We start from the raw sequence: 10,209 nt of genomic DNA, 5'->3' as shown, positions 1-10,209 counted from the left end.
GAAATAGAAAGAGAAGAAAAGAAAGAGGAAAATGAAAAACAAAAGAAAATTGGAGTAATACAATCGAAATAGAAATCTATGAAACTGTATAGTGCCTTCCCCTCGGACTAAAAGTACGATAGCAGTAGGGCTTCTCTCTCTCGCCCTCTTCTCAGTAAGGCGCACGTTTATAACTAACCTGCGCTCTTTTTTATCCTACGCCATTTCGTGTATGATCCCCAATTCATCGATTATCCACGGTAATCAATTTGTATTGTTTCATTCTTCTATTTGAATTATTATAAACAATTTTATGAACTATTATCAATCGATTACTGTTACCGCTTTCATTCAGTGCCTAGGGTTTTTATTTTCATTCACTTGTTGCTGCAGCGAGATCTATTCAGGGGAGGCATTGAGTGAGAGAGAGAGAGAGAGAGAGAGAGAGGGAGAGTTACTCAGGGTTAGGGTTTTGATGCGTTGGTGTGGTTTGGGAGATCCTTGTGCTCGGATATGGCCAATCATGGCTCCAAGTTTGCATCCGTCAATCTGAACAAGTCCTACGGGCACCATAGCCATTACAATGGGGGTAATGGGCCCGGGCCTGCTGGACGGGGGCGGGTCGGGGGTGGAGGGATGTTGGTTCTATCTAGGAACCGAGGAGCTGCCCCCAAGGTTGCTCCTAAATTATCTGTTCCACCCCCTTTGAATTTGCCATCATTGAGGAAAGAACATGAGAAATTTGATACCTCAGGACCCGGTGGGACGGGCGCTACTGCTGGCACTGGGACTGGATCCAGACATTCGTCCGGGGTTGGCTGGAACAAACCTGTGGCATCTGCCACTGCATTACCTGAGAAGATTGAAATTGGGGTTAACGGAGTGAGTGATGCAGCTGGGGCAAGTAGAGTTGGTTCTTATATGCCACCATCTGCTCGTTCTACGGGGGTTGCTGCTTCTGTACCTCGAGAATTCTTACCGTCTGCAGAGAAAGCTATACTTTTGAAAGGTGAGGATTTCCCATCTCTGCAGGCTGCAAGGCCTGTCTCATCCGGGGCATCACATAAACACAAGGATGGGTTAAACCAGAAGCAGAAGCAAGTCTCACATGATGATTCTACTCAGGATAAAGAGGAAAGCTATCATTTGGGTCCAATGGCTGATATGCTTCCACCAGGAGAGTCCTTGGGAATAAATCCGTCGGTGGAAAATGGTAGTGCAGTCCACAAAATGGCTGGTGGAAGGATGGCCGATCAAATTAAGAAGCAGGAACAATTTTTGCCTGATCCACTGCCACTGGTTCGCATTTATCCGAGGTCTGATTGGGCCGATGATGAGCGTGACACGGGGCATGGGTTTGTGGAGCAGGGACGAGATATTGGATATTCAAACAGCAGAAATTATTGGGATAGAGATTTTGACTTGCCATGGCCCAGCATTTTACCTCCCAAGCCAGCTACAAATCAGAACGATAGATGGGGCCAACAAGACAATGAAACTGGGAAAATTATTTCTAGTGGAGTCTTTAAAATGGACCCGTTTAACAAAGATGTGAGGACACCTAGTCGGGAAGGTAAGGAAGTCAACAGATGGAGAACATCTCTTCCTAAAGATGGGGTTAGTGAAATTGGAAATCATAAAGTTGATATTGGTGCAAGAATGGCTGTTAATAATATGGCAAAGGAGAACAAATACGCCCCACCTTATTATGGAGGAGACACTGTTCAAGATGGCAGCAAGGATTCTGCATTTGGGAGGAGGGCCATGGGACTTGTAGGACAGCAGATGCAACGTAATAGTTCAAGTGATTCATATAATAACAGAGGGGCAGATCGTAATTCTCGGGATCGCCATGTCTTTGACCAACCTAACAGATATAAAGCTGATATTTTTCAGAATAATGCATTGTCCAGACCCTTTATTACTTCTAGTGGGAGAAGGCCTCCTATAGCTGACCCCTTACAGGAAAAACGGTATTCAAATAGCGATAGACCCTACTCAGATGATATTTTCTCGAGAGACTACAGTTCTTCAGGATTTGATGAAAGGGATCTCTTCTCAGATGGTCTTGTTGGGGTGGTTAAGAGGAAAAAAGATGCCGCCAAATCTACTCATTTTCATGATCCTATTCGAGAATCTTTTGAGGCAGAGCTTGAAAGAGTCCAGAAAATGCAAGAGCTTGAGAGACAGAGGATTGTTGAAGAGCAAGAAAGAGCCTTGGAGCAAACTCGAAGGGAAGAGGAGGAGAGACTGAGAAGAATTAGGGAAGAGGAGGAAAGGCTGCGAAAGCTGGATGAAGAATCTCGTGTAGCTGCATGGAGGGCAGAACAGGAGCAACTTGAGGCTATTCAAAAAGCTGAAGAGCTGAGGATTGCCAGGGAAGAAGAGAAGAAAAGAATTCAGTTAGAAGAAGAGAGGAGGAAACAGGCTGCGAGACAGATGCTTCAAGAATTGGAAGATAAGATGGCCAAAAGGCAGGCTGAAACTGTAAAGGTTGATGCTTCTGTACCTAAAACAACCGTAGATGAAAAATTAAATGCAGCTATAAAAGAAGATCTTGTATCTAGGAATGAAGACTTGGAAACCTGGGAAGATGGTGAGCGAATGGTGGAAAATGTTATGAATTCAGGTTCATTTAAATCATCAGCTTATGTCAAACCTGCTGAGATCAGCTATCCTCCCAGAGAAAGTTCTTCAAACTTAATTAACCGAGGAAAACCTATGAATTCATGGAAAAGGGATTCTCTGGAATGTGATGGCAGCTTCCCTTCATCTCAATCAGATCAAGAAACTGGTCATTACAGTCCTTGGCAGGATGCAGTTTCTGGTGGCAGAACAGGTTCACGAAGAGAGTTCCATGGTGGACCTGGCTTCATGCCTTCTAGGTCTTTCGGATTGCAAGACTCTTACTCAGATGATTTTGGATATCAAAAAGAACAAAGATGGAATCTTTCGGGCAGTGCTGACTCTTATGGAAAACTCAGGGAGATGGATTTCGATTTTCAGGATACTGCAGATCAATATGGAGATGGTGGATGGGGACAGGGACACACTAGAAGTGGTGCTCGTCCTCCTTACCCAGAGCGATTGTATCCTCATTGTGATGCAACTGAATTTAACTCCTACGGGAGATCTAGGTACTCTTTCAGACAGCCTCGTGTCCCTCCCCCTCCTTCAGTTTCTTCAGTTCAAAAGACTAATCTTAGAGGAGTCAGTGAACACTCTGGTCCTTCAGCGTTTCTAGATGACAGCATTCATCATACTCATCCTCCACTAACTGAATCTGGCAGGGAGTCAGATTATTATGGCACTGATCAAGGAGGTCCTCGGCCATCTGAGATTTTTGGAAGGCCATTAGAAAGTAAGTCCTCTGAACGTCAGAAATTGAACAGTGGATCAAGGTGTGACTCGCAATCTTCACTCTCTGTTTCCAGCCCCCCAACTTCTCCACCTCAACTATCCCAGGAAGAGTTGGATGCATCTGGAGATTCTCTTGTAACATCCGCTGTAGCAGAAGGGGACATTAATTTAGTTACAAGGACTGAATCTGATGCTCACAATGGTGACTCTGGACATAATGCAATGATGATTGTGCAAGATTCTGTTTCAACTATTGAGGATGAAGAATGGACTCCTGAAAATGAAGATGTGATGCAGCAGCAAGAGGAATATGACGAGGATGAAGATGGTTTTAGAGAAGAGGAGGAAGTGCGTGATAGGAATGTTGAGAATCTTGAGCTGAACCAGAAGTTTGCGGTACGGGAACTTGAGGAAAGAGACTCACCTCATGTGATGGACAATGTAGTCTTAGGTTTTGATGAGGGTGTTGAAGTTGAAATACCAAGTGATGATGTTGAGAAAAGTAAAGGGCAACAAGAAAAATCATTTGGGATGAATGATGGTCCTGTGAGCATGGTTGAAGAACGAGTCATCATTGATAGGTTTCCATCTGATGAACAAAATCTTCTGACTGCAGAAGATTGTCACGGGACAAGTGCTGATAGCTCGTCTTGGAAGGTACTGGATACATCAGCTTTGCCAGGTTCTATTGGTCAACTTGTTGGTGCAACCTGTACAGCAGCATCAGCCGATATCTTAGATGGTACTGATTCCTCAGGTAGCATCTGTCTAGCTCCCCAGCCAACTGTACTTTCCTCGACAGTTGATGTTTCAGCTGTGACAAGTCAGCCTATCGTGTCATCTGTATCTTCTACTGGAAGTCAGGGTGATTTACCAATCAAGCTTCAGTTTGGGCTATTTTCTGGTCCTTCTTTGATTCCTTCTCCAGTGCCTGCTATACAGATAGGTTCCATACAGATGCCCCTTCATATCCATCCTTCTGTTGGTCCGTCCATTACTCATATGCATCCATCACAGCCTCCAATGTTCCAATTTGGTCAGCTGCGATATACTTCTCCTATTTCGCAGGGAATTTTGCCAATACCCCCTCAATCAATGTCTTTTGTTCCGCCTAACATGCTGGGCCATCTTAATCTAAATCAGGATGTTTTAAGCTCTGGAAATCACAAGGATGCTCAAGATGCTTCCACGCAGAACATAAGCAAGGACGAGACACCATCTGTTCTAGTGAATGGTCAGCCAAGATCTGTTTCTGCGTCATCTGTGCAATCTAATGGTGGTCTTCTGTTGAGTGTAGATACAGTTTCAAATGCAGGCAATCATAATGAGAATTCTGCTGTCCATACATCTACTTCTGGAGCCTCTGGGCCCTGTGATGGAAAATTTATGTCAAACTCAAGCTCACATGCTGAAGAGAAAGGGCAGCTTCGTGCTACTTCAAGGAACTATCCACCACCATCGAAGGCAAGGGAATCTGACAGACAGTGCAATCATGCACATCCAATGACACAGTCTGTTAATGTTGACAGAAATCATGGCGTAAGAGGGGCAGGTGCATTGTCTGGTGGCAGGGGGAGAAGATTTGCTTATGCAGTTAAAAGTTCTAACACAAGATCATTGGTCCAGGATCATGATATGCTTACAGATTCAAATGGGTTTCACAGGAGACCTCGAAGATCTGTCCAACGAACTGAATTCCGGATTCGTGAAAACTATGACAGAAGACCAGCACCTACAGTGGCTTCTTCTAGTGCTTTCACTAGAAGTGGAGCCAAGAGGGGAAGCATGTCTAATAGAACTGTGAAGCACACTGAGCCCTTGGCATCTGGAAGGACGATATCTTCGGAGGTTGATTCTGGAGATAGGGAAGCAAAAGTAGTGGGGAAAGATTCTTCGAGTAGGAGCCAGAATATCTCAAACCCTGGTGAAGCAAATCTGAGGAGAAATGCTTCTGAGGAGGATGTAGATGCTCCATTACAAAGTGGTGTGGTGCGTGTTTTTAAACAACCTGGCATTGAAGCCCCTAGTGATGAGGACGATTTCATTGAAGTCAGATCCAAAAGGCAAATGCTAAATGATCGGCGTGAACAAAGGGAAAAGGAAATAAAAGCAAAATCATGGACCACCAAGGTAATAATGATTGCAGAAGAAACTCCCTAGCACATGTTTGGCAATTTTGTGTTGGTATCTGTTTCTTCTCTTGAACTTACATTTCTCTCTTCTATATGCTAATTACATCCTCTTTTTTTTTATCATATCAGACACCACGTAAACCACGCCACTCCAGACAAAAGGAATTGGTCTCAAGAAGCATTAATAAACACCCAGTACCATTGGGCAGTGAAGGAACAGTTGATCCTCAATTGGCATTTTCTTCTGCAGCTTCCCAACCTCCAATTGGCACTGCTCCTGTTAATTCTGAAGCACATACTATCAAGTACATTCCTAAGCAAAAACATCAGTTTTGGTATTTTGTATTAGCAAAGTAACTAATATATTCTTCAACTTGTGCGTCTATATGCAGGCCTTCACAATCCGATTCTGTATCTGTCGTCTCTAACAGTGGAAAAGAATGTGAACCTGGCCTTTTTGACAGCAAAAATATGGTATATGATCATACTGGATCACCCTAATAATTGGTCTTTATAAAAATAAAATAAAAATTATGACCATGGTATGTGCTAGTGATTATTGGTTCTTATACTCCTAAGAGGCAGTCGTATTTCCAGTTCATCTGACACCCTATGTTTCTGCGATTGCATCATTTCTGACAGTCTAAGGGAAAAATCAAAACTAGTTAACTTTAACCAGAGCCTGGTTTTCATCCTTAGGTATATGCATTTGTGATTGTGTTGACAATGGCATGCGATAACATTTAGTGGTTCATATCTTCCTAAAAGGTAGCTATATATCCAATCCCAGAAATAGCTTGAGTTTTAGTGATCGCATTATTTCTGTTAATTGAAAATCAAAATGAAAATTACTTAACAATTTGATTTTAATGGACCTTTCTATTTTTCAGCAAATGCTTGGAACTATTAGTTAGGTTATGTCTCTAAGCCAGACACTAATTGACGAGGCTATGAAACCTGCTCGGTTTGATTCACACATTTCTGCTGTTGGAGGTCATTCAAACCCAATTAGTGGCCAAGTTTTGCCACCATCATCTATTTTGACAAAGGACAAAACATTTTCTTCTGGTGCAAGTCCAATCAATTCATTGCTTGCTGGAGAGAAAATTCAATTTGGTAAATTTTCTGCCACAATGAACTTTACATATGCTGAGATATTCCTCTTGAAAAACTTACGATTTTCTTTTCCCCCTTTTCCTGTTGTCAGGTGCTGTTACATCTCCAACAATTATTCCTCCTAGTAGCCGTGTTGTATCACAAGGGATTGGTGCTCCAGGTTCCAATCGACCTGATGTGCAAGTATCCCGCAACTTTCATGTAGCAGAGAAAGAAAACATACTTTTCTTTGAAAAGGAGAAGAACCCGAGTGACTCTTGCATTCCACTACGAGATTCTGAGGCTGAAGCAGAAGCCCAAGTTTTGCCACCATCATCTATTTTGACAAAGGACAAAACATTTTCTTCTGGTGCAAGTCCAATCAATTCATTGCTTGCTGGAGAGAAAATTCAATTTGGTAAATTTTCTGCCACAATGAACTTTACATATGCTGAGATATTCCTCTTGAAAAACTTACGATTTTCTTTTCCCCCTTTTCCTGTTGTCAGGTGCTGTTACATCTCCAACAATTATTCCTCCTAGTAGCCGTGTTGTATCACAAGGGATTGGTGCTCCAGGTTCCAATCGACCTGATGTGCAAGTATCCCGCAACTTTCATGTAGCAGAGAAAGAAAACATACTTTTCTTTGAAAAGGAGAAGAACCCGAGTGACTCTTGCATTCCACTACGAGATTCTGAGGCTGAAGCAGAAGCAGCTGCTTCTGCTGTTGCTGCTGCTGCTATCAGCAGTGATGAGATAGTTGGGACTGGCTTAAGTTCCGTCAATGACACAAAGAATTTTGGTTGTGCTTCTGTTGACGGCATTACGACAGGTAGCTCTAATTACAGTAATCAAGAGGGTGGAGAATATTATGCGTGGCTTTGCATCGTAGTATAATTCCTTATCCTTCTTTTTGCAGGTGTGCTTGGAGATCAGCAGATGACAAGTCAATCACTGGGTGAGGAGTTGCTAAGTGTTTCTCTTCCGGCAGATCTGTCAATTGAGACAACACCAATCTCTTTATGGCCACCATTGCCAAGTCCTCAAAGTTCTACTGGCCAGATGCTTTCTCATTTCCCTGTAGGTCCTTCCCACTTCCCCTTTTATGAGGTGAACCCTCTGTTGGGGGGTCCAATTTTTGCATTCAGTCCACATGATGAATCTTCTGGTACACAATCACAACCTCCAAAGACTACAACATCCAGTTCTGCTCCTCTTGGTAACTGGCAGCAATGCCATTCTGGTGTGGACTCGTTCTATGGTACTCCGGCTGGATATTCTGGTCCGTTCATTGGTCCTCCTGGAGGCATACCTGGGGTTCAGGGGCCTCCACATATGGTTGTCTATAATCATTTTGCTCCTGTTGGACAATATGGGCATGTAGGTTTGAGTTTTATGGGTACCACCTATATCCCATCTGGGAAGCAAGCTGATTGGAAAAATAATGGTTCGTCTACTGCAATGCATATTGGTGGGGGAGACATTAATAGCGTGAATATGACTGCTGTGCAGCGAAGTGCTCCCATTACGGCTCCCATTCAGCATCTTGCCCCAGGATCTCCACTCTTGCCTATGCCCCCACCATTGCCCTTGTTTGATGCATCACCATTTCCGGTATGAGCTTCTTGATTAATTTTATCCTTTTCTGAAGTTTATTTACTTGACAAAATGTGTTATATCCGTGGACAGTTTATTATTTTCAAAGTTCCTTCACATTTTGTCCTGGTTGGATTGTTAATTGGTGAATAATTGTATTCGAAATTTGAATGGGATTGTTCTCTTTATTTCTTCAAGCATATGAAATGCATGTCAAAATCTTTCATTATATCTTGAAAAATGTGGTAATTTTATTTTCAGACTCCCCCTGATTTGCCTGTCCATGCTCGATGGGGGCACATTCCTGCTGCTCCACTTCACCCAGTCTCTGTTTCTCGACCATTGCAGCCACAAATGGAAGGTGCATTGCCTCCTCAAGCCAGCCACAGACACTCAATTGACCAATCATTAACTGCCAATCGGTTCACGGAGTCTTGCACTCCTACATTATCAGGTGACACTGGCCCAACTTTCTCTACTGCTGCAGATACAAATGGTGTCCCATTTCATGCTGAATTGGGATTGGTAGATTCAGTGAGATCCAACACGGCTTCATCAGGGCAGACTCCAGTTCTGAGCATGTCCGCAAGTGCAAATGCTGAATCTGAAAAGATCGATACAATTGAGAGTGGGAAACGATACAACAATGCAAGATCTGTGAAGAGTCAATTCTCAAATAAGAGTTTGCCCACCCAACAAGGTAATACCACTGGTCGTTATTATCAAAGAGGCCACACATCACAAAGGAACAATACAGGAAATGAATTGCCTCACCGTAGGATGGGTTTCCATGGAAGGGGCGGTGTGGATAGAAATTTGCCTGCTGTAAGGATGAAACAGATCTACGTGGCTAAACAGACCACAACTGGAAATCCGTCTACATGAGCCAGCCAGGCGATTGCGAGTTATGGATGTTAGAAGTGCATTTTCTATGACTGACACCCGATTTTGGGGTACACGAACCCTGCAGTTTTGGAGCTATATATTAAACATTTTTTTGATCACTTGGAGCCTATCTGTTGTGTCGTTGTTTTGCAGAGATCCATTCTAAATCGAGCAGTGAAGTTCCTTTCCTCCATCGTGCTGCTAGTAAAGAAATCATGTTTGTGTCCCTGCCATTCGTCACGTTTAAGTCTTTTTTTTTTTTAATTTCTTGAATGATGTATTGCTTATTCTCTTTAGTTAGGATGCTGTGGTTTTAGTAAGAAATATTATCATATGTTAGTACATTTTTTATCTTCAACATGTTACTAATCGAATCAAAGAGCGCCCAAATTACCTTTTTTTTAGATTAATGTGATGACATCTTTTAGATTGGCAATAGATAATATATGACCATGTTTGTTACGAAAAAATAAAGTTGACAAGGAAAATGAATCCTGGGAATATGATTTTGATTAATTTTACTTTCCTGTGTTTGGATTAACATTGAGATTTTAGATTTTATTTCTAAATTAAAACACCAAAGCCATGTTTGGTTGATGGGAAAGTAAAGTTGCTAAGAAAAATGATTCCGCGAAAAATGAATCCCGGGAATGTGATTCCTAATAACTTTACTTTCCTATGTTTCGAAAATATCAAGATTTTAAATTTTACATTTGATTTACACACGAACTAAAAATATACTTATTGTTATTTTTAATAAGTTACTAATTATGATAATAACTATATTATTATATTTATTATTGCGATGGATAGTTCAAACATGAATTATCCACCATAAAATATAATAATATAATTGCATTTATAGTTACGTGGAGTATTATATTATAATCATACATAATTATAATAATATATATAATTATTATTATAATAACTATAATTTTTAAAGATATAATTTTTAAATTTTATAATTTAAAATTTCAGTATAACTTTATTGATTAATTATTAATTTATAAAATAATAATAATTATTTATTATTGTATGATTTTTATATAATTATATTTTATTTATTTAATAAATTATTAATTATTATTATGATAATAACAATTACATATAATTACTATAATAATATAGTTATAATCATGATAATTTTAATTATAGTTA

The 10,209-nt window shown here is 41.1% G+C and overlaps 1 protein-coding gene across 3 annotated transcripts; it reads left to right on the top strand.

The window, feature by feature from the left end:
* LOC125195705 lies at positions 1-9,427 on the top strand. Of its 3 annotated transcripts, XR_007171774.1 has the most exons (10): positions 1-239; positions 373-5,469; positions 5,601-5,776; positions 5,864-5,945; positions 6,386-6,587; positions 6,679-6,869; positions 7,267-7,399; positions 7,487-8,181; positions 8,425-9,116; positions 9,202-9,427. XR_007171774.1 is itself a non-coding variant. In XM_048093877.1 (9 exons), the coding sequence occupies exons 2-9, from the start codon at positions 493-495 to the stop codon at positions 9,046-9,048; spliced, it is 6,993 nt and encodes a 2,330-aa protein (XP_047949834.1). In that variant the 5' UTR covers positions 1-239; positions 373-492; the 3' UTR covers positions 9,049-9,427. The 3 variants fall into 3 exon arrangements, 2 of the variants coding, with proteins under 2 accessions (XP_047949834.1, XP_047949833.1); XM_048093877.1 differs by having other exon boundaries at positions 8,512-9,427; XM_048093876.1 differs by having other exon boundaries at positions 8,425-9,427.
* Positions 9,428-10,209: the final 782 nt, after the last annotated feature.

Source organism: Salvia hispanica, chromosome 6, assembly GCF_023119035.1.
Source record: "Salvia hispanica cultivar TCC Black 2014 chromosome 6, UniMelb_Shisp_WGS_1.0, whole genome shotgun sequence".
Classification (NCBI taxonomy): Eukaryota; Viridiplantae; Streptophyta; class Magnoliopsida; order Lamiales; family Lamiaceae; genus Salvia; species Salvia hispanica.
Note: the sequence above shows the minus strand (reverse complement) of the source record. Positions and strands in the feature narration are given on the sequence as shown.

Coding starts and splice junctions, on each gene's coding strand:
- LOC125195705 (XM_048093876.1), top strand. CDS start 493: ATGGCCAATCATGGCTCCAAGTTTGCATCCGTCAATCTGAACAAGTCC. Junction 5,946..6,385: donor TTTTTGACAGCAAAAATATG/GTATATGATCAT, acceptor ACTATTAGTTAG/GTTATGTCTCTAAGCCAGAC. Junction 6,870..7,266: donor TTCCACTACGAGATTCTGAG/GCTGAAGCAGAA, acceptor CGAGATTCTGAG/GCTGAAGCAGAAGCAGCTGC.